General features: G+C 44.6%; 1 protein-coding gene across 2 annotated transcripts in view; it reads left to right on the forward strand.

The window, feature by feature from the left end:
• The window catches only part of nlgn2a (neuroligin 2a), a 207,203-nt gene that overhangs the window by 117,053 nt on the left and 64,955 nt on the right, over positions 1-25,195 (forward strand). For both annotated transcript variants that reach the window (XM_084110269.1, XM_084110268.1), the window contains one exon: positions 20,865-21,014. In XM_084110269.1, coding sequence (XP_083966395.1) covers positions 20,865-21,014 — 150 coding nt within the window. The remainder of the gene's footprint in view (positions 1-20,864; positions 21,015-25,195) is intronic.

Raw genomic sequence — 25,195 nt, forward strand, 5'->3', positions numbered from 1 at the left:
CATAATAAATTTGTAACTTATTTTTCTTCCACTTTCTCTCTGCCTGCATACAGATTTGTCTAAGACCTCTTATCTTATCATTTAACCACGGATCAGGCCTAACTTTTCGCTGTTTAGTGTTTTGAAGAGCCACTGCATCTAACACATCTTTACAAGTTGAATGCAACCAATACAAGGGCTCATCAACACCCATATCCTGAAAAACAGAGTCAGACACCCTACACACCTCATTAAACTTTGTGATAAATTCTGTACCAGTCATCGATGAAAAACTGCGAAAGCATTGCAGAGATTTCACAGGATTGACAAACAGCATGAAACAGGAATATTAAACAATATAGGTTTGAGGTCCGAGATAACATGGTCATTTAATTCTAAATCTTTGGTAGAGAGACCATGTGTTAATACCATATCTAAAGTATGGCCGTACATATGAGTCGGACCCTTAACTAATTGGGTTAAATCAAAAGAATCGTTTAAAAAAAAGTTTAAAAAGTCCTTCGTCATCACATTTTCTAGGCAGCAGACATGTATATTAAAATCACCTAAAATTAGCAATCTATACAATTTTGAAAACAAACCTCCTAAAAAGTCCCCAAATTCATTAATACATTTTTTCTGTGCTTTTGGAGGCCTATAAATAATAGCAATGGCAACTGGACTACCAATGTCTAGTATCAACAGTTCTCATTCAAACGATCCAAATTCTTCCGTTGCTATTAATCTGCAATCAAACTTCCCTTTCAGTCAGTCACGTTCGACGTAGTCGATGTGTCGACTGATTGGGATCTCGCTAGGTAGCCTGTCATCTTCGAGTATTGTAAAAACGAGCCAATGGACATTGGCGTCCGTGAATCGCATCACACGCCCCGCCCCACAGCGCGGGTATAAATACGGAAGTGGATGCACGCACCAGTTGTCTTTCGCTTCGGAGCCGATCGGTCTCGATGTCTCTGAAGAGTACTGTTGTTTACAACGAGCGAGTGTGTCGGTGTTCTTCTAGGAAGACTCTCCCAGTGCTGCTGGTTCTACAGCGCGAGTGCAGTGGTGGATCACAAGCTTTGAGCTCTCAACTGCTATTTTAACAGCATCAAATTTCTATGTTGTTGATGGCTGGTTAGAGGGCGGAAAAGTGAGTGCTTCACTGTTTCAGTTAACTGTTCAGTGCCGCGGTCATTCCCCTGTGTGCTCCGGCATTGGTGATGGGTCCCGTTTCCTGAAAGAGCAACACAGGTGTGTTTGCGTCTTTTTCAAGGGTACAGGATGTCGGTTGCAGCATCGGAGGGTGAGCTGACCTCTGGAAATGATGACTCGGCTGTGTTATCTCCCTCTGGGAGTGTAACGTTGCCCGAGTCAGATCCAGAAACGTCAGCTAAGCTGAAACGGGCCGCCGAGGCTGATGGGCTCGAGTGGAATCCTCCACTGTGTCCCGAACAGTCTCGGTTGGTTGATTGGTGTCTCGAGACGGACCACGCTGGTTCTCAGCTCGCCGCCCCAGTGCCTTTCTTTCCCGAAGTGCATGGAGAGCTTACCAGGTCTTGGACGGCACCTTTCTCTGCCAGAAACTGCCTGAATAGCTTTTCACCCCTCACTACCCTTGACGGAGGAGCGGTGAAGGATTGCGAGGCTATCCCTCCAATGGAGCGGTCTGTCGCTGCCTTTTGGACGGGGGCCCCTCGTTTCCCCCTTAAAGCCTGTGAGTTCTCGTCCGTTCTGACGGGTAGAACTTACAAAACCTGTGGGCAAACAGCCTCCTCTTGCGTGCCATGTCGCTGCTACAGGTCTATCAGGCCAGGGCACTCATGGACATGCACGAGGGTAGCCCAGACTGTGCGCTCATAGGTGAGCTCCGCACCGCATCTGACCTCGCCCTCCGGGACAGGAGTGTCATGGCGTGCACGATCAGTCTGGCGATGTCCACCTTAGTTGTCCAGGAGCGCCATCGTTGGCTCAGCCTGGGTGATATGGCGGATGCGGACAAGGTCCTGGTCTCCCCAATTCACCAGGTTGGGCTGATCGGCGAGGCAGTGGAGAGCTGCGCCCAATAGTTCTCTTCTGCCCAAGCGCAGATGGAGGACTTCCGCCATATCCTGCCCTGGCGGTTCGCTGCTGCCTCCACCCCGCCGGTGGCAGTTCCTCTGCCTGCTCGTCACCGAGGGCGTCCTCCTACCGCCGCTCCCACTCCCGCTGGGCCTCTGCAGCAGCCTTCACCTAAGCCTCAGCTTGGAGCCAGCCACAGTAGGGGCGTCCAGCCCGCTCTAGGCGCTGGCAAGCGAAAGCGTTCCTGAGCCGGTCACTCAGGGATGGAGGACAATGCTCTTGGAGTTGGTCCGATCCACTCCCTCCACCTGGTGGAGGGCCGGGTGGAGTCTTTGTTGTGTGTGTGTGACTGTTCCGCCACTGGCGCCCAAAAACAGCGGAGCCGGCGGTACCCACACTTCAAAGAAAAAGCAGTTTCCTCTGTTTCTGGGTTCAAAGAGGGCCAGACTGGCGGTGTGCGACCCTGTAAAGCCTTGCACCCCTCAGCTACCTCTTGTATCGCCAGTCGGCAGTTGGGTGCAGTTCGAGGACCTGGTCACGCCTTCTCACGCACTCTCTGCCGCCATGAACAGACAGGTAAGAGTCACACTACACACTTCAGGCCGCCTTTGGGCCTTCCAAGCTGGGTCCCTGTTTTTTGCCTAGAAGTCTGTGGTATCCGTGGTTCCCCTGCATGGTGCTCCTGGCTGATCCAGCAGTTCCCCCGTACCAACAGACTCGGCTTCATTAGGCTGGCATTGAGTGCGTTCGAGGACCCGGTCATGCCTTCTCGCGCACTCTCTGTCGCTACAAAAACTTGAGACAGGTGTTAATCACTCAGACCCTGCTTCGGGCCGCCTTCAGGCCTTCCGAGCTGGGTCCCTGTTCTCTAGCCCGCTGCCTCTGAGTACGTCTCTAATACCTTGGGCCCCCTGTGTTGGTCCGTTGTAGCACTGAAAGGTGCTCCCAACCGACTCAGCTGGTTCTTGTATCATCTGACTCGGCTAAAGACGATTCAGTTCATCCGGTACCCGCCCATGTGCAGCACTATTTGTTACACATCTGTGTTCCGAATTGTGTCTGCCGCGTGTGCAGTCGTCGCTTCCTACTGGCGAAGGTTGCGATCGAGCCGTTCCTCCAGCCGATATGAAGATAGGCTTCCAAGTGAGGCCTGTTCTTCATTGTACTCAAACTATAGTGAGTCAGACCATCAGGGATCTGTGTGCTTGATTCGGGCCCTTTTTCAAGCCTCCGTTCAAGTTACAACACAGTATGCATTACTAATGCTCATCCCTGTGAATGGTCTGCAGCGTGGGACCTGAAGGATGCGTACTTCAGATATCCACTCCTCTGTAAACACGGGCCATCCTGTGTCTTGCGTTTAGGGGTCGAAGTCTCAGTACAAGTCCCTCCCTTCGAGTGCTACATAGCCAGCTGGGTCTTCAGGTAAACTGGAGAAGAGTAACTCAAGCACATTCGCTAAGAAATTAGCTTATGTGTCGAGCCGGTTGCTTGCGTGGGGTCCCTTCACACGAAGCCAGCTTCACCTTAGTCCAGTTTGTAGTGTTGACTTGCTGCGCCATTTTGCTCCAGTTGAGTTCCCTCTTCGAACCCTGTTGAGCTCCTCCTCACCCCGTCGGTGTTGGACGTGGCGGAGCATCCGATGCTAGACCTATCACTTGTATGCTTGTGTAACTTGTGTTAGGTGGGGTCCATATGTTGTGATCCCTACGACGATTCCATATGTGTATTCTTCCATGGTTTTGACTCCCTGCGACGAGCCCGTGTCTTCCCTTGGCAGAGCCTGCTCTGCCGTCACTGACCGGTTGTGTCTCCCCCCTGTTATAGGCTGGAGCCACCTCAGTGACATGCCATATGTTGTACTGTTCGCTAATTCGCTCAGTCCATATGTGTTTCTCCACGTTACCTCCTTCGTGCAGGATGTGGCATCCGCAGCATTTGCCTTCCAACGAAAGGTACGCTTTCCCAGTGGTCCTGTGGAACAGCAGTGACTTTCCTGGCCTAAGCCCTGTCCTATATCCGCACTGGAAGGTGGCAGCATTAGTGGCATCTTAGTAGGATCGCAATCAGTCAAGACGTCGACTACGTCGAATGTGACCGACTGAAAGGGAATGTCTCGGTTACTTATGTAAGAGACGTAGTCCCCCACAACTATTGCTGTACCACCGCTGACCGGGGCCCGCTCGACTCCTCAGCGAAAAACATGTCAATGTTTTGTCCATTGTCCATTGGCCATTGGCTCGTTTTTTCAATACTCGAAGATGACAGGCTCCCTAGCGTGATCCCAATCAGTCGACACGTCGACTACATCTCCGTTCCCTCCTTCAGGGAACGAGGGTTACATAGACGTTCTTTGAATATACCAGTCCTATATAACCAGTCCTCCTCCTCGACCCGATGAACAAGGGGTATTAAAAAACGTACAGTCCCGTGGTATGAGCTCAGAGAAAGGACTCATGTCCCCACTTGTAATCCACGTCTCAGTAATAAACAAAATCTAGGCCATGTGCAATAAAAAAGTCATTTAATATAAATGTCTTATTCATCACTGACCTCGCGTTGATCAAACCGATCCTCAGTTTTATTATATCCTCATCCGATTGCATTGTCCGACGTAGTGGTTTAATATTACACAATCTCACCCCACCATGTTGTAAACGCGGAGAACGGAACAGTTGCAGCGATCCAGAAGAAGTAGGGAAAATTGGGACATTCCAGTTGTATAATGGTTCCAGGGAGCGCCATCTCACAAAGCGAGAATGATGTATTCCTCCGGTTACTCCCAAGGGCAAGTTTGAGCTTAGCCGCGAAGCCACCTCTTTTCCCTCTGCGCTTTCGTCGTTTCTTTCCCGGCGGCAAACGTTGTCCCCGACAGAGGTAAGGCGGCACAGACGCCAATAGTGGCGGAGGAATCCCTCAAGCACCCAACAATGACTGGTGTGTTTGTCCATCTGCCAGAAGTCCAATATTCAGCAAAGTTTGCCGGTCATAAACTAACACAGGTAACGCACTTTGACTCAAGACAACACTTGCATAAAAAATGCCATGATTTAAAAGGCAATTAAAAAGCCATCTTTCTGAATGGACTTTCGGTCCATTCTGTGCACCTTTAACAATGTTAAAGGATCAGGGAAGGAAAAGGCGGGAACCGGCGAACGTTTAAAGACTATAATTAATAAACACAAACCGAAAGTAAAGGCGGCAGACAAAGTCTTTATATTGCCAATCGTTTGTCATGATAAAGACCGTCTAACCAACAGCACATAAAGAAGTTTTCTCTGAAACATTTGTCTCCTTGAATCCTGAGAGTAAATGGACGTGTGCTCCAATCACAGGCTTGAAGAAGACGCTGTGTTTTCTCTGGTTCAGCGCTCTCAGACAGCAGAACTCTTCTTCACAGCAGTTCTCTGTGATCTAAATGAGACGAGGACAGAGATAGGCCTAATGAACCTCGTCCAGTCAAGCGGCCCGCCATTCAGATTCCCCACAATTCACAGACAATTACACGGGGCAAGTTATGGAGAAAGAGGAGACAGGGACTTAACAAGGTTAAATTAGGACCCCCTCTCCACACACACAAACATACACATTCCCACAACCACTGCCAGGAGAGTCCAGTCTATTATTGTTGGTCTTGCCATTATCCTGAAATAAACAAGAGTGAGGGTTTAAGGGAGAGTGAGAAAAGAGGGAGTGGGGGAAAGAAGAATGAGGGGGAAAAATAATGAGCAAGAAAGAAATTGAAAAACGATGTGCTTTTTTGAGTTCATGAGTGGTCGATTCGGGTGTGTGTGTGTGTACGGTTGTTGTTCACGGCTGAACTACTTCTACGCGACTATATCTCAATAATTGATCCTCTTTAAATAAAATCAAATCAAGTCAGCTCAATTTAAGCGTGCCATTTCGGAAGCCCTGTAAGAAGTCAAGGAGAAAGAGAGAGAGAGAGAGAGAGAGAGAGAGAGAGAAAGAGAGAGAGAAAGGGTCCAGAGTGATAGTATGAGAAAGATTTAAAGGGATTTTGTAACCACATCTGTCAAGCTCCAAAAAATGACCAAAAATCAAAGTAACATAAATGTGGTCCATATGATTTGTGCTCTATATTCCAATTCAAATATATTTTGAAGAATGTTGGTAATCAAACAGTTGCAATAGCCATTGACTTCCATATTATTTTTTAGTATTTATTAAGTCAATGACTATCATCAACTGTCTGATTACAAACATTCTTGAAAAATATCTTCTTTTTTGTTCAACAGAAGAAAGAAACTGAAATGATGACAGACTTTTCATTTTTTGGGTGAACTATCCCTTTACATTTTAGGTCCATTCCTCAAAAAAGCTATAGTTTGACTTCGGTAGAATGTCAAAATCTGCTACAGGGTAATTAAAAATAGGAAATCATGTAAAATTTTATTATTTTTTACTGGAAAATTAAACGTTTTATCAAACTTTGAGAATTGCCTTAATATTTTAAACTGAGAAGATAGTAATCAAAACAACATTTTATTTAACCCTCTGAGGTCTGAGCTGTTTTCTGGGCCCTGGTGGTGTTCTGACATGCTCTGACATTTCTGGTTATTTCTGTTACTTGTGACATTTTCATGGCTAAAGTCTAATTACACTGTATTCAGCACAAACTCTGCTACGATAATATATCAGCAGCATGTATGTAAAAGTTTGTAGTTTTGAGATAATGACATTTATGCGTGGTTTGTGAAAATACAAAAAAAAAATCTCACTGAAATAAGGCCATGAAACCCATACTGATTATTTCTTCACAAGACTTTTGAAAATTGTATCACGTAGCCTAGAATATTTGCTCTAAAACTATGTGAAAATCACCCTGACTGCTCATTCAGATAAGACAATATATTGATTTAAAAATTTTACGACGTGTTTTGTGTGAAAAAGCTTTATGCGGAGGTCATTAATATGTATTGTTTTCACACCTGAGAAAGACAAAGACCCTCCCCTAACGGCCCTATTAGGAGCTATCAGGCCCTGTCATTCTGGGCAACCTTGCACAATACTGTAAATGAGGACATTTAAAAAAGAATGGCTTTTAAATTGTTTGGATTTATTTACAACACAACATAGTCCAAAGATACACACAACAAATGCCAAAAAAGCACTTATTGAAAACAATGATCCAAAGACAGAGACCTTTGTGCCATTCCTAAAAACATTGTACATACCTTTCATTTCCAAGGTGTTTGATTTTCACTTTACCATGTTCATGTTCACTGAAGTCCTCAGTGGCATCTGGGCCCTGAAAAAAAAGAAGTGAACATACTGATATCAAGAGAAAGGCCTGCACGATTTTGGGAATACATTTTATTTATTTTATTTATATCAGATTTTTCTGGTTAAAATTGCTTTTTAAAATTCACAGAATACACACACACACACACACACACAAATGTTTCCAACAATATATAATATAATGAACACCAGGTTTGTTGTGCCTTGTAGGCATAAGCTATGCGCAGTGCTGGATATAAATCTTCCAAAAGATTTCAGTAACAACTAAGCTAGAGAAAAATATATTGATTATCATGTTACTTCAAATGTTTCCATTCGTTATGATGATATGAAATGAGATAATAGTAAAAACATGAAGCCGTTTGCTTTTCAAACACGATCACGCTGCAAAATATGATACATTCAAACGCGATCGCGCTGCAAAATATGATACATTCAAGCGCGATCGCGCTCAAATATAAAACATTATGGTTACCATATACATATCTACGTTTGAGCAGATATCCACAAACACAGTAACAGTAAACACGGGTCTAAATATTATAATATTCACCATATATCTAGCAACAGTTCAACTGCAATGTGAAATTTATGCAACAATAGCAAACTAATATGTAAGAATTTCTTACCTTACATCTTTCTTGTCTTCAAATCGCGTTCTTCTTCTTTTGATGTAAATCCAATGTAAGCTCAGGCGCGTCTAAAAGCAGAGACTTGTAAAGTGTTTTGGTGTTTTGTTTTTGAGGTAGGCCTAATGAGCGCGATCGCGTTCCATGTGGAGATTTGCATGTGAATATCTTTTGCGCGAGTGGGCGTGGTAAATTAAAAAAATAATGAGCAAGCGTTTGAGAAGCTGGACATCTTGTTGGTTTTATACAAATTACTTAAACAGAGAATATTTGTTTTCAGTTTGAATCCGATCATTTAAAAGTACACACTTAAATGTTTATAAAGGTATATGGCTCATAAATGTGTGACAAGTATTCGCTGAGTTTTGTTTCAGTTTATAGACGTGCTCAAGAAAAAAAAGTTCACCGCGACGGAGAGGCAGAACGCACACCCTGTTTATTTTCTTTATTTTACAAAAGCACAATGTTTTGATTTGATTGTAAGTGGACACATACAAAAGTAGAAATATCACAGATTCTTTTTTTATATTTCTTTTTTCTGTATGACCATAAATGACGGAGTAATTTATGTTTATAGTGCTACAATGTGGAGAAAATCCAGCAAAACGCGCCCGCGCGTTTGTCGACCTCAGAGGGTTAAAAAACAAAACACCTGTCAAGTTTATAACATATGTTACATCAGCATATGAGAGTCAACCTGGACGACTACTTGGGACTCATCTCAAGATCACTCATTTAACAGTTCATCTATTGGCAAAGTTATGAAAAGAAGATCAGTCAAGAAAATAATGTTGAAAATATGCACGTTATCATCTCTGACAGACAACAGCTGAAGCCGCTCAGGTAGTGTGTGTTTTCCAGGAATGTGTGACTCGCTGGACCTCTGCTTCTCGTAAATACTACAGTGTATTGTGCACGTTATTTTCAGGTATATCACATCAATGTCGTGATATTCAAATGATGTGGATTTGAAAACAGATGGATCGTAAGGTAATAATTATTTATTTCTTAGCCAGCAAGTACTGAGTGATTGATGGCCTTGAGTGTGTTATATCAGCCAGCTTAGGTTTTGACAGACGTGGTTGCATGCGTAAGGGGTGAACTTCCCTTTCGAGGGAACTCGCGCTGCGTCGATGACGCTTTGGGAACGCCCCTGCGTGATTGCGTCTGAAGCACTTGTGTCAACTAGGCCAATGGCGAGAGTGAGCGTTACGGGCGGATGACATCACGACCAGGAAAGGATAAAAGCACACCCGGTCTGACCAGCGTCAGCTTCTGTGCCTCAGCAAGCGCTCTGTGTTCATACTGTCTGTCTTATTTATTGTTGTCTGTCAAAAAAATAAAAAAAATAATCAGTCACAGGCATAGATATTATGGCGAGCAAACAAAACTTTAGATCGTACACACGATTTATGTGTTGTTTGTTTGGAACGGAGCATGATCTGTCAGCACTCGAGGGTGCTGACTATGAGCATTGCGAGTTACTTTTGCTTTACTCGCTCCGTTCCCGCCTGTCACTCGTTGAGGAGGGAGTTCAGGCTTGCGTTCCTCGCAGTACCAGCCCTGTTGTTGCCGAGGCAGCACGGAAGCTGGTATAGTGGGGTTCACAAATGGATCTCGCGGAGGGGTTATGCAATAAGAATCTGAAAAGTGGCTGAGGCAATGCATAGATTAAGAGTACATATTGTATTGCAAGCTATGCATTTATGATTCTTTTATTGTATTTTGAAACTATTTTAATATAGTTCAGCCTTTCATCCAGACATGTGGACTTGTCTGGTTGATCTTTTACTGTGTTTAATTTTGAGGAATTAAACAAGTTGGCAGCATTTCATTTTTAGGAATTAAATGATGAATGCTTATCTGACTTTCAGTAGTTAGATTAATGTATAAGTTCAGCCTTTCATCCAGACCGTGTTGACTTGTCTGGTTGATCTTTTACTGCATTTAATTTTGAGTAATTTAATAAGTTGGCTACATTTAATTTTGAGGAATTAAATGGCATAATACGGTGCTGCGGCTGTCCACCTCCAAGGAGATGGATGTTCTGAGCATCGAGTTGGGGGAAATTGAAGATTTGCCATCTCAATCCCCTGTGTACATTGAGTTCCCTTTCAAGGGAACTCGCGTTGCGTCGAGTTTGACGCTATGGGAACGCTTTGCGTGATGACGTCTTGAAGCACATGTAAAATCAGTCCAATGGTGTAGCGGGACGTCAGAGGCGGGTGACGTCACGTACCAGGAAGCTATAAAAGCCGGCCTGAAGCAGGAAACAACAGCTTTCTGAGTCTTCAGTTGCGCTCTGTGTGAAATCTGTCTGTATATTTGGTGTTGTCTGTCTATATCATATATATATATATTCAGTATGGCGAGCGAGCAGCAGTTTAGAGTGTGTGTCCATCCCTGCCCGCGTTATTTAACGGGAGGTGACACACACACTCTTTGTGTTGTTTGTTTGGGAGAGGAGCACGCCCAGTCAGCACTCGAGGGTGGTGACTGTGTGCATTGCTGTGCGCTTCCATTGCGTACGCTCCGATCCCGCTTGGCTCGGTTCAATCCCGACCACGCTCCCCAGGGCTCGGGTCCCGCCGCTGCCGAGGCACGGCGTCGATCTCAGACCTGGGGTTCACAGATGGATTTATCAGTGGATGTTGAGACGGGCTCTGCCTTATCTCAGCATCCGTCTGATAGATCCAGTGCCTCTTATCAGGGTGTGGAAGCACGCGCTGCGGTTCCTTCCCCCCCGATAGAGGTACCAGTACTGCAACTATCCAGCTCTGAGGAGTTGGATGTTGTGAGTATTGTAGCTGAGTCTGAGGATTCGCCACCTCAGTCTCATGCGTTTGAGGAACTGCTCGATGTCATTACTAGAGCTGTTGAATTGAGTGGCCAGTAGATAGGCAGGACGTTCGTTCGAAAAGTAAGCTCGACGAACGCTTCCTGCCATCTCGTGCGCAGCCCCAGCGCAGGAGCCTGCCGTTTTTCCCCGATCTCCACACCGAGGTGTCGAGATCGTGGGCGAAACCAGTGTCATATTGAGTGTATACTGCACAAACATCTCACTATTCATCCATTCACTATTATAAAGAGAACATGGTTATGGGGAGATGCCGAAGGTGGAAGAGACGCTCGCGAGCTATCTCTCTCCAGCAACGGCATCTTCTCTGAAGGCTCCTGCACTTCCATAAAGCTTATGCCGCCGCCGGTCAAGCTGCAGCGTGTTTACATACAATGTCCATAATGCAGGCTTACCAGGCTGAGTTATTGGGTGATTTTTAGGAGGGCGGGGGTATTAGTGCTGATACGGTATCTGAACTGCGCATAAAGGACAAAGAAAAACATGTTCTTTTAGATGCACGAGTATCCACGCAAGGGTTATTTGGAGACGCAGTTAATAGTGCTGTAGCGAAGTCGCAAGAAACTTCAAAACAGGCAGCTGCACTTCAGAAACTTCTCCCCCGCCGTTCTTTCTATGAGGCTGCTGAGCGGGAGCAGCCTCACTCCTCTAAAAAGAGCGCTGAGCACCGCGCCACTCAGATACAGAGCGTTTCCTCCCGTGCTCCCCCACAAAAATCTCGGGGACACGGAGGGCGCTCTCAAACCCAGCAGTCCTCGAGGGGTAAAACGGATCTGCGGACCGTTATTACCGCCAAGAAGGCTGCTGGGGAAAAAGTCCTGATGTCTGAGGGCTCAGGACAAATGAGGGTAGTCCCCCCGAAGCAGAGCGGTTAACACCTCTTTTCACGGTGCCCGTCTCTCTTCGGTGCCCTCAGGGGACCGTTCTGCCAACCCTGCCGCCTCCGGCGTTACAGGGCGCAGTGGTCTCCGGCGAGCACATATCTCAAGGTCCACCCGGAAACGTAGTGGCCTCGGGATGCCCGCCCCCTCTGAGGAGGGTGCTAGAGCAGTCTGTTTGGTCGTTCCCTGCCGGTGCGCTGTTACAGGGCGACGAACCGACTGCTCAACAGCAGGAGAATAATACGGTGCCCGTCTCTCTTCGGTGCCCTCAGGGGACCGTTCTGCCAACCCTGCCGCCTCCGGCGTTACAGGGCGCAGCGGTCTCCGGCGAGCACATATCTCAAGGTCCACCCGGAAACGTAGTGGCCTCGGGATGCCCGCCCCCTCTGAGGAGGGTGCTAGAGCAGTCTGTTTGGTCGTTCCCTGCCGGTGCGCCGTTACAGGGCGACGAACCGACTGCTCAACAGCAGGAGAAAAATACGGTGCCGTCTCTCTTCGGTGCCCTCAGGGGACCGTTCTGCCAACCCTGCCGCCTCCGGTGTTACAGGGCGCAGCGGTCTCCGGCGAGCACATATCTCAAGGTCCACCCGGAAACGTAGTGGCCTCGGGATGCCCGCCCCCTCTGAGGAGGGTGCTAGAGCAGTCTGTTTGGTCGTTCCCTGCCGGTGCGCCGTTACAGGGCGACGAACCGACTACTCAACAGCAACAAAATCCAGAAACCAGTCTCGAGAGACTGGTACCTCTAGTAGAATCTTTGACAGCGTGGAAGCTACTGTCAAATGTTTCTCGTTGGGTCCTGCAGACCGTGGAAAAAGGGTATTAGATACAATTCTAGTAACGCCCACCGCGGTTTATGGGGGTCCTGCCCACAGTGGTGGGCCCCGAGCAGGTTCTGGTTATGGAACAGGAAGTAAACACTCTGTTAGAGAAAGGGGCCATAGAATATGTACCTCCCTCCAACAGGGAAACCGGGTTTTACAGCCGGTACTTCATAGTTCCAAAGTAGGACGGGGGATTGCGTCCCATTTTAGGTCTTCGAGTGGTCATGCAGCTCAAGTTCAAAATGTTAACATTGAGACAGTCGTGCCACAGATTAGTCCGAGGACTGGTTTGTCACGATAGACCTCAAGGACGCATATTTCCATCCGTCCGTGACATTGGAAGTTCCTGAGGTTTGCTTTCGGGGGCAAAGCATACCAATATCGAGTTCTTCCATTCGGCCTGGCTTTATCACCCCGCACTTTCACCAAATGCGTGGATGCAGCTCTGGCGCCTCTGCGCCTCCGGGGTATTCGCATCACGAACTACATCGACGATTGGTTGATTTTAGCTCAGTCGCATTAGATGGCGGTTCAACATCGAGATGTTGTTCTCGCCCATATGAAAGAGTTGGGGTTACGGCTGAACGCCAAGAAGAGTGTGCTTTCTCCACTCCAGAGGACCACTTTTTTAGGCGTGGTTTGGGATTCAGTGTCGATGCAGGCGCGCCTGTCATCGCCACGCTTCGATCCTGGCAGCTGTGAGAAGTGTAAAGCTAGGCCAGCTACTCACTGTCAAACAGTTCCAGAGACTGTTGGGTCTCATGGCAGCAGCTTCCAACGGGATACCTTTTGGACTGCTGCACATGAGGCCCCTGCAGTGGTGGCTCAGGACCAGAGGGTTTTTCCCCGAGGGGCAACCCATTTCGCACAATCAAGGTCACGCGGTGATGCCTACGTGCCTTGGTTATGTGGAAGAAACCTTGGTTCCTGTCCCAGGACCCAGTGCGGGGAGCTCCTTGTCGTCGCAAACTGCTAACGACGGATGCTTCCCTCACGGGTTGGGGAGCGATCCTGAGGGTCGCTCATCTCAAGGTCTGTGGGAAGACCATCATCGTTCCTGGCTATCAATCGCCTAGAGATGTTAGCTGTCTTCCGGGCTCTGAGGAGCTTTATCACAGGTCTCAGGGGACACCATGTGTAGTACATACGGACAACACGTCGGTAGTCGCCTATATCAAGGGGGTTTGCGCTGGCACGCCATATCCTCTTGTGGTCCCGGGGGAAGTTGCTGTCACTCAGGCAGCCTACATCCCCGGGGTCCAGAATTTAGGAGCAGACACTCTGTCGAGACAGGGGCCGAGGCCCGGGGAATGGTGGCTCCACCCCCGAGGTGGTGGAGCTGATATGGAATTTTTAAGTGGGTCTGTTTGCGTCTCGAGAGACGTCTCACTGTCCACTTTGGTTCTCCCTCACGCATCCAGCTCCTTTGGACTGGATGCTATGGTGCAGACGTGGCCGAGGCTACGTCTGTACGCTTTTCCCCCAGTTGCTCTGCTCCCGGGAGTTCTGGAGAGAGTTCGCAGGGACCGGGTTTGCCTGCTTCTTATAGCCCCGCGCTGGCCGGGCAGAGTATGGTTTCCCGATTTTGTGTCACTCCTCGACGGGCCTCCTCTGGAGCTACCCGTCAGGAGGGACCTTCTGTCCCAGGCGGAGGGCTCGATATTTCACCCCCGCCCAGAACTGTGGAACCTGTGGGCTTGGCCTCTGAGGGGGCCCAGCTCATAGAGTCAGGTCTCTCAACTGAGGTTGTTGAGACCATTCTACAGTCCAGAGCTCCCTCCACGAGGAAACTTTATGCCCTGAACTGGAGAGTATTCACCTCTTTGTGTAGTGACCGTCGGTTGGATCCAGTCAACTGCCCAATTGGTACAGTTCTGGAGTTCCTGCAGGACCGGTTCACTGCAGGTCTGACCCCGTCCACCTTAAAGGTTTATGTGGCGGCCATAGGTGCTTACCACATTCCTTTGGGTGGAATGTCTGTGGGGAAAGACCCCTTTGGTATCTCGTTTCCCTCGTGGCACTTGGAGGTCCTCCTCCCTTTCGAAATCGGACCAGGAGGCTAATAATTTGCTTTGCCCTGTTCGGGTGTTAGACGCGTATGTCCACAGAGCTGCCCTGTGGCGTAAAAGTGACTTTTGCTCCCCTAACAAGGGAGGTCCAGTGTCTAAGCAAAGGATGAGCAGTGGGTGGTTGAGACTATCTCACTTGCTTATGAGGCGGCTGGACAGCCTTCTCCTTTGGCTGTCCGGTCGCACTCTACGAGGAGTATGGCGGCCTCTAAGGCCCTTATATCAGGAGTTTCGTTACAGGACGGTTGTGATGCGGCAGGCTGGTCCTCACCGCACACTTTCGTCAGGTTCTACTCTCTGGATCTAGACTCTGCTCCAGGGTCTCATGTTTTGTCATCCTAGTGCTGCTCTTTATGATTTCACACAGGACAGACATTTGTAGCTATGGAGGCGTTGGTATAGACGTTCCCATAGCGTCAAACTCGACGCAACGCGAGTTCCCTTGAAAGGGAACGCTCCGGTTACGACTGTAACCTCGGTTCCCTGAAGAGGGAACGAGCGTTGCGTCACCTTGCCATATCTCCTTCATGCCTGTCAGCACGACTTCAGACTTTACTAAGCTGTTGTTTCCTGCTTCAGGCCGGCTTTTATAGCTTCCTGGTACGTGACGTCACCCGCCTCTGACGTCCCGCTACACCATTGGACTGATTTTACATGTGCTTCAAGACGTCATCACGCAAAGCGTTCCCATAGCGTCAAACTCGACGCAACGCTCGTTCCCTCTTCAGGGAACCGAGGTTACAGTCGTAACCGGAGCGTTTTTGGAGTTTATAACTTCCATGTCAGGGTCTTCCAGTCTTTCCCTATCTCCACTAATAAAATTCGAGATCGCGGATCAAACCCTTTCAGCTCGGTTTTTCAGTTTTCAAAATATATATTTTAATAAAGGGGGCTGAAAGAGCTTGGATATGGGCCGATGCCAAAGGCAGAACAGACGCTTGCGAGCTATCAGTCCTGTCACGGCTTAAGGCTCCCCTTAAGGCTCGGCATTACCCTCCAGGCCGTTTAGAACTACTATGGCGCTGGTGGGTAAGGCGTAAATGGGAGGCTGCTGGTCGGAGCAGCCCCAGCCATTAACAAACTCCTTGTGCAGGATAGAGTGTCGTTTCCCGTGCTCCCCCTGAGAAAGATTGGGGACCGGGATGGCATTCTCAGCCTTTGAAGCAGAAGATGGATCTGAGGACCGTTGTCCCTGCGAAAAAGGCTTCGTCCAAAGAATGGTCCTGACGCCACTGGTGTCAGACCTCCGAGGGAGCCCCGACCGGGGTGGAGCGGTGTTCAACTCCGTATTCGGTGCCCACTCCACCTCGGTGCCCTCAGTCAAGTCAAGTCAAGTCACATTTATTTATATAGCACTTTTTACAATACAGATTGTTTCAAAGCAGCTTTACAGAGATAACTATAAATAATGGGAAAATAATGCAACAAAGTTTGTTTCCAGAAAAAAACTGTCACAGTCCAGCTTAAGTAAGTTCAGTGATGTTTCATTTTTGTTGTAAAAAAGTTATTAATTTAGTTCATTTATATATATATATATATATATATATATACAGCCGCTCTGGAGAAAACCATGATGTCATCATCCAGCTCAGTTCAGTTCTCATATGCAGGCAGATCAATATTATTGTTGAATATTAAATTTAATGTTAAATTGAATGTCCCCAACTAAGCAAGCCAAAAGCCAATGGCAACAAAGGTGAAAAAAGGCAAAAAAGACGAGCCGTTCAGGGGCCTGTTCTGCCAACCCCGCCACCCTCGGTGCCTCGGGGCGCAGCGGTCTCCAGCGAGCACACGGCTCAGTGTCACACTCGCACACTCTGAGGGGGGTTCAAAAACAGTCACTTCGGTTGTTTCCTGCCAGACATGAAGCTTGACCAATAACTGTAATAGAGGAGTGTGAAAATTCTCCTTGCATATTCCACAGAAAAATATAAAAGCATAAAAGTGAGTAAATAATGACAGAAATTTCATTTTTTTAAGTAAATTATATTTAGGTATTTCTAGAGATAAGACGGGGGAGGATGATGTGAATACTGATAAATAATGGAAAGGAAAGAGGAATGAGTGAAAACAAAAGTGAAAAGAAGTGATGGAGTCCATAAATCTAAATGTAGGAGATCAAAAATGCGATGAATAGTTCTCTTGTTTCTGTGGATGTATGATGAGGGCGTCGGGATGAGGGGATAAGGAGGTCTTTATTCCACCCTTCTCTCTCTTCTTCTCTATATTTGATCCCCTCCCTCCCTCTTTAGTATCAGGAATGTGATTCGGGATTCTTCTGTCTTGAACTTTCCCTCACACACACACACACACACACACACACACACACACACACACACACACACACACACACAGTGCTTAAATGAGCAGCTTGACATGCATAAGTCGATGTCTAGTGTAGTTGTGTAGACAGCATGAGGGTGAAGAAATGATAGAACCTTCTGAAGGTCTTTTACATGTGAATGTTTGATATATAATAATGAATGTGTTTTGCCTGCATATGTGCACTTACAGACAAAATGAAGTATTCATATATATATATATCTCTACTACAGACTCCATGTACATTGGAGCAATATTTTTCTCTGTCTGAGTGCTCTTTATGATATTGATCCGTGTGTAAGAGACTCTGACTCCGTCTTGATTGTCAGTCTCTTGAATGCCCTGTTTTCTGCTCTTTCAAACCCACACCAAAAGCTCCCTCCTAATCTCTTTCTGTCTCCCTCTCTCTCTCTCTCTCTCTCTCTCTCTCTCTCTCTCTCTCTCTCTCTCTCTCTCTCTCTCTCTCTCTCTCTCTCTTTCATTATTTCTATCTTTCATACAGTGTAATGCTGTGATTCACAGACTGAAGAAAATCAGCTGTGAAAGCTAGTGAGTTCTATCTATCTATCCATCCATCCATCCATCCATCCATCCATCCATCATCTTTCTTTCTATCATCTTTCTTTCTATCTCATCCATCCATCTATCTATCGTTCTATCGTTCTATCTATCTATCTATCTATCTATCGTTCTATCGTTCTATCTATCTATCTATCTATCTATCTATCTATCTATTGTTCTATCTATCTATCGATCATCTTTCTTTCTTTCTTTCTTTCTTTCTTTCTTTCTTTCTATCTGTCTATAGTGTCTGTAAATAAAAAATTCTGTACAAAACCACAAAAAAAAAACAAATTTCACATTTACATGTTCTAAAAAGCAAAACTTTTTTTGAGTTTGCTCTAGTAAACACAAGATGTTCAAGCACTAGCTCTGCTGGCGTTTGGTAGCCAGCCTTTCGGGCCGGACTGTCTCAAGTGAGGAATACGCCATTGTGTTTTAGCAGCAGTTTAATTGGATGCGGGTGACAGGAGAATGGAGGAAGGAATTGTCTATGTGGCTGTGTCTAATGGATTCAGAGCTAATTAAGTTCACACAAGAGATAGAGGCTTCCCACCATCAGAGGGACGTAATGGCACAATGTGTGTGTGTTTGTGGGTTCACCACCCACACACATGTGAACGCGCTGAGCAGTAAACACAAGTTTGTTTCTAATCACACCATTGTCTCCACTCTGCATGAGAGGATCAGAGGTGAGCAGAAGCTCCTGTGGGCCTCTCTATCTGAGTGTGTGTGTTTCTTTGTTTGTTTTTTTGTTTTTTTTGGATTATTCCCTTTCACGCTCTCTCCTATTTTCCCTCAATATCGGCCCCCGTTTCCTCCCTTCTAATCTCCGTGTCTTTCTTTCTCTCCCTCCGTTTCTCAGTGTGCACACAGACCTGCCCGCCCTCGCTTTGTTCGCCCATTTTACGGTGTGTTTGTGGTGTTTTTATCTGAGGACGCGAGGACACCAGGGGGCCAAATAAAAGAACAGGATGTTTGGTGGTTTTAAGACAGAACATATTTAGACTTGAAATGAATATATTAAAAGTGTTAGAGTGAGACAATGAGGAAAAAGAGCTAAAACAGGTTAGAAATGCACACAGGTCTACAGTAGAGATAGAGAGTTTGAGAGACGTCTCCTGCAGGGCAAAATTAACACTTGTCAATCAATAAACAGAGGTAAATAAGAAAATGTAATTGGAGAGTTAATAAAAACTATGAGCAGCAAATTCATAATGTGTCATCTTGTTTTTGTGATCGGTGCAGTTCTAAAGTATGGAGACTTAAATTTTATGTAGATGGAAATATCTATTTATTATCTATTATCTATCCATCTGTCTGTCTGTCTGCTGTTCTATTTATCGTTCTTTCATTCTATCTATATGTATATTGTTCTTTCTATCTATCTTTAGTATTATCTATCTATCTATCTATCTATATATCTATATATATATATATATATACATATATATATGTCTGTCTGTCTGTCATTCTATTTATCATTCAATATTGTTTTTTCTATCTATCTGTCTGTCGTCTATCATTATATATCGTTGTTCAATCATTCTATCTATATCTATATTGTTCTTTCTATCTATGTTTAGTCTATCTATCATTTCTATTGGTCAGTCTGTCTGTCTGTTTGTCTATTTATCCAATCATCCATCGGTTTTTCTATCTATCTATCTATCTATCTTTTTTATTTATTTTATGTACCTTTATTTTACTAGGAAATAATCCTATTGAGATTCAAAATCTCATTTTCAAGGGAGTCCTGGCCAAGACAGCAGAATAGTAGTTCCATATTTTAAAAAATATATATATATACAGACATTTGACAGAAAAAGACAGCTGACAATTTAAAGTCCCCGTGAACCGGAACTTGCAAACGACTTTTCTCCAGTGTTGTGACGTATTTCCAAGTGAAAGGGAATATTGAACAGCGGGCAGGGTTTTACTTTAGTACTCCTCCTCTCCATCTCTGCTCAGACTAACGGTTTGAGGAGAGTGGTTTAGCGTTTTCAACCCAAGCCGTTAAACTGACGTCATCAGAGAAGGAACGCCATTCCAGACTGGAAGTAACTTTTCAGATTTTGATTAGATTACCACGGCAAAAAAAATTCTGTGTATTAACTTGCACGGATTAATTGTTCACCACAAGACTAGTAATATGCGCTAACAAAGTAAATAGGGTCAGTTTTGATTTCATGTCGACTTTAACATCATCTCAACATCATCACCAGCAGCGCTCAGTAACAGCACATGTGCATTTAGTACTCAAATAGTCCGTTATCCTAATTATTTTAAACTGTGTCATTGTCGGGAAATAGTCAAATTTTAGCTGATTCTGCAGTTTATACCAGGAAAAAGGTGCAAAAACTTTAAAGGCACTTTCACCGAAAACAGTTCGCGTTCGTGGGATATCATACATGATTTGCCCATGTGATCGAAGATTACATGTCCTGGTAGTGACTTTAGGAGTCAGAAGAGAACATAAGAAAGGAAGCAGTTCACACAGTATGGCCTAAGTGTTTTTCTCATACTAAAATAGAAACCTATTATCTCTCTATCGATCGTTCAATCATTTTATCATTCAATCTATCTTTCTCTATATTGTGTTAGATTTTCTATCTATCTTTCTTTAGTTTTATCAATGTATAGTTTTATTTATCAGAATGTGTCTGATAAATGTTTTTCACAGATGCAGTTTCACAGAACTTATCATTCATTTAATTTTATTTTGGAAAAGTGTTCTGGTTTGACCATGATTGAAATAAATGTGTGTATCAAGTGAAACTTGGAATCACATATGTCAAAAGTGTGTGCATGTGACAGCAACTGTGTGTCTGTCCAGTCATGTATGACAGCACATGTCTGTGTGTGTTTTATGGGTGAAGTCCGAAATCCTTCATGACGGACTGTCTGTTTGATGCTCTACTCTAGAAACGCTTTAGATTCGTGTGTGTGTGTGTTCACTCCTGCTGCATCTCGGAGCACCTGACTTTATCAGTTTATCTGCTTTAATGAAATCGACTGAGATTCAGGTGGTGATTGAAGGTGTCAAGGGGTGCGAAAAGTGAACGTATGTGTGTCTGTGTAATAGATCTCCATGGCAACAGTCAATGGGAGCGAGTCACTTTGATGGAATGGCCTCTGTTGGGTAGATTGGGAAATCAAATTGAGGCAGTTACTATAGCGACGCTCCATTGCAGCTGCCTCTGCATCTGTCTCGGTGTGTGTGAGTGTGTATGTGTTGTTATATCTTAAAGAGTAAGAGCTTATTAGTGTCAAAAGTGACCTAACGACCAGCTATTTACTTTCAAAAGGATCCAACCATCATACTCAGATAAAAATCAAGTAGCTTCACAAAGTGACTCAAATCTTTCTGTAGTTTTCACTTACACAACCCTGTCTTTCTCCTCGTTGTGACTTTTTTTCAGACATCCGTGACCGCAGGAAGAAACCTGTCATGCTGTTCATTCACGGTGGCTCTTATATGGAAGGAACCGGAAACATGTTTGATGCCAGCGTGCTTGCGGCATATGGCAATGTCATTGTTGTCACCATGAACTATAGGCTGGGAGTTCTGGGTAAGTGCACTTCAATTTCTTCCCCATTAATTCTTCATGCAGGTCTGGAGTCACACGAGGACATTTATGGAGGATCATTTAGTGTTTGTTCACTCTTGTAGTTCAGTTCTCTTGGTTGTTTTGGTCCGGACCAAAAAAAAAGAAAATAATACTTTTAGGGTGTGTTCACACTTGTCATGTTTGGTTAGATTAAAACAAACTCTGGTGCGATTTCTCTGTTAGTGCGGTTCATTTGAATAAGTGTGAATGCTGTTATCTGAACCCTGATGCCACCAAACAAGCGGAGCGTGATGCTGAAAAAATGAGTCTCGTCCGCTTTCAAACGAATTCTGGTGCGGTTCGACTGAAATATGAACGCAACACGAACCAGAGATACCCTGGTAATCCAGAGTTCTCGCGAGAGCACAAGTTGAATTTGCTAAGCGAGTTACTCTGGTGTCGAGTAATGATGCTCATTAAATATGCCCTTGTATCCGAGCTGCACCAATCACATCGGGTTATCTGATATAGGCGGGCCAGAGGCGAGCTAAACAGATGACGACAGCGCTGTGACGTCGAAGTCATTAGTAAACATTGCAAGATGGCTATGGATGAACACCAGTTGTTTGAAACGGCTTTGGCCGCTACAATGAACGAGTTAGACTTGGCTTTTTATCTAAAAGAGGAACAGAAGACGGCGCTCGAATCGTTCCTTTGCAAGAAGGGCGTTTTTGCTGTTTTGCCGACCGGATACGGCAAGAGTATAATCTACCAGTTAGCTCCGCTGGTAGCTAAGCGTATGGGGCTTGTTGTGATTGGTCGTAGTGTTATCCAATTGCGTGCAGTGAGATTTTCAAATGCATGCTTGGTGCCGCCCCTCGAATTTCATTAGTCGACGCCAGACCATTAATCTTTCAGATTTAGGTCTGGATTTCCAGGCTAGACCAAAGACATGTAAACGAACCAAAAACAGGACGTGATGTCACAAGATGTGACCCTAAAAAGAACAGAATGCTCAAGCATATCTAGTCATGGTGTTGCCCATCACAGTTCGGTACAGGCATCAGAACCGTGTCTCCTCATAGCAGATCTGTGTGTGTGTGTGACGAAGGGATTCTTGTCGCTGTTTTGACTCCTTTACACATTTTATAAGCTCTTCACGAGTTCTCAGAGTTCGTTTGGAAGCAGACCGAGACTCATCTTTTCAGAGTCTCGGTCCGATTGTTTGGTGGCACCAAGGTTCGGATGGAAACGCTCACAGTTATTCAAATGAACCGCACTAACAGAGCAATCACACCAGGGTTCGTTTTAATCCAACCAAACATGCCAAGTGTGAACACATCCTTTGTGATTATCTGCGATCAGGCTGTATCTACTCTTATTTATGTATTTATGTACTTTTTAAATCATGTGTGCACACATCTTTGGGATTCAGTTTAGTGAATCAGTTCATTTGAATCAAGTGGTTTATGATGTTTGAATCACTTCATTGGGACTGTTTATGTGAATCAAATGGTTCATGATGTGTGAATCAATTCATATACAACAAGCATAACATTTGTCTAAACGAACCAATTCACCGATTAATTTGAGGGAAAATTTACCACAGTGGATAGTATGGGCAATGACTAGAAATTATGTGGAGAAGAGGGAATGAGATGGGGAAATATATTGATTTGAACCCGGTATATTATGGCTTGTAACTGCAAGGCATTGTTTTCAACTACAACATTAATGTGAGGTCACTTTTAGCAGCCTGGTCAAGATAGTTAACTTTGAGTTAATGGTTAAATCTGGGTGAATTGCATCATTGATTTTCTATAGAAAAGAGCATCACCGAATCCCATAGTGCACCAACTACAGGCTAAAGGTCCATTTCTGCTTAATTGCTCTTAATATATGAGTCACTTAAAGTGAATCCTGGATCAGAATAGCTCTTCGGGGAACCTGCCTGCTATTGTCATTAGTCAGAGTTTCTTCATTAGTTTTGACTGCAAAGCTGAATGCGAATAGTTAGAGAAGTAGTCAGGGGTAATCTGAGGTCTTACAAGAGCGTTTTTGAGTTATAAGCGCTAAATCCTTTCTCATTTCCTCTCTCTTTCCTTCTTTTATTATTTTACAAGAGCGAAATATTGAAGAGTGATATATTCATGCAGATTAGCGTTGGCTCTGACAGTTTTATTGGGCCATGGCAGTTAGAAATACATTTTTCCATTTCTTACTTTAACACTGCCCAGAGCGGGGATAAAGCGGCCTTTAGATTTGTGCTTAATGTAAAAATTAAAAAAACCAAAAGGGAATAAAAAAGAAAGCCACTTGCGATTTTCAAAGCATTACTACTAAACTGCAAAATAGTTGGTGCCAGTTTGTATTGGTAATGCTTGTAATATACACACAGATCCCGCTGAAGGGACGCAGGCTGACTCAGATTCTTCGAAGGCCCTGGGAGTGGCTTTCTCTGGCGTATTAGTGCCTTATGTACTCGGGTTCGAAGCTTAGTGCAGATAGCGAAGCTTAGAGATGTCAGCCTCTCGGCTCAGTTCTTTCTGCCATGCAAAAGAGAGTGCTTATATTTGTTTGTGAATGTCTTTCTCTCACTGTCTGTTTGTCTTCTCATAGACTCAAGACTTTCCCCCTCTAGATATAATGCAAAGCGCAAGGAATTTAAATTGAGGCAGAGAGAAAGAGAGTATGTGTTTCTAAATTATTGATGAGAAATGTCATTCTGGTGTGATTGAGCAGTGAAGACGCAGTGGCCTCAGCGGTGACCTGTTAATTCAAAGATCCCCTGTTATGCTATGTTAAAGGCTCTTGATTTTGTTTTGGAGTCTCCTACAATAGGTTTACATGCATCCAAGATCAAAAAACACGATGGCGTCAGATTTTTCCGTATAGATTCCAGTGCGAGTCCTCGTTCTTTTGAAGAGCATCAAAGTGGATTCTCAGCGCTGAAAACAACACAAACCAAACTCTTCCAGTCTCAGCTACATCTACAGTGTTTGAGGGTCAAAGTAGACGCTGTTCACGGGCAGCCAATGAACATCATAGACTGGCTTTATGCAAATGAGTTACATTTTTACGTAGTTGTATAACAGGAAGTTGTAATAATTCTTTCTTTTAAAAGACAATAACTTAATTTGTCATGCAACTTTGCAGACCTTTTACATTCACAAACAGTTATATCACACAGGTAATATTCAAAAAACCAATAGGGGCACAATGTATGTAGTGTTGTAGTGTAGTGATGTGTATGTGTTGAGAAATCTGAATTTCTCTTCAGTTTAGCAAATCACTCAATTTGGTTCATGTAAATCAAGTGGTTCACTTTTTGTGAAACAGTTTGTGTAAATTTGGTGATTCTCATTGTATGATAGCTTTTTGTCTGGACAGACAGATTCACTAAAATCCATCACAGATTCATTTGAAGCTGATCTTTATTTTAGCACAATTTTCAGGTAAACCTTGTTGGTCATCACATTTTTCAACTCGGTTACAGAATTTAGAGTGCTTTCTAGTTTGATTAGTTGATTAGCCTAAAAGTTTAATACTGTTTCCCTTATTGAGATCCTTAATGTATTTTGTGCCAGATCAATACCGCTCTGATCGTAATAATAAATTATATCATCTGAGGTAATGATCAAAATGTTGAGGTCAGTTAGATTTTTTTATAGGAAGGATGCGTTCAATTGACAGTAAAGACATTTATAATGTTACAAATAAATGCTGTTCTTTTTACTTTCTATTCATTAAAAAAATCCTGAGAGTTTCCACAAAAATATTAATATTGAACATTGATAATAATCAGAATAAATCAGCATATTAGAATGATTTCTGAAGGATCATTTGACACTGAAGACTGGAGTAATGATGCTGAAAATTCAGCTTTGATCACAGGAATAAATTACATTGTACGAGACTTGTTTCAAAAACATTAAAAAATCTTCGATCCGAATCGTTTGAATGGTGGTGTGCATAAAGATATTGCCCCATAGCTTTCTCAGTAGCCTATAGTGTTGCTACTGGCAAGGCAAGCTTTAATTGAAGTCCTTATGTTTGAGTCGTGCCATACCACAAGGACACCTGATGCATGCTAGTCTCCACACAGGAGAAATGTGTGTGTGTGCTGCAGGATTTACAGCAGCAGTGACAGGACACAATTAACATCAGCACATCTCATCATGCACTGGCCCTTCCTCTCCACT

Source organism: Abramis brama (assembly GCF_963993115.1).
Source record: "Abramis brama genome assembly, chromosome: 3".
In the NCBI taxonomy this organism is placed as follows: domain Eukaryota; kingdom Metazoa; phylum Chordata; class Actinopteri; order Cypriniformes; family Leuciscidae; genus Abramis; species Abramis brama.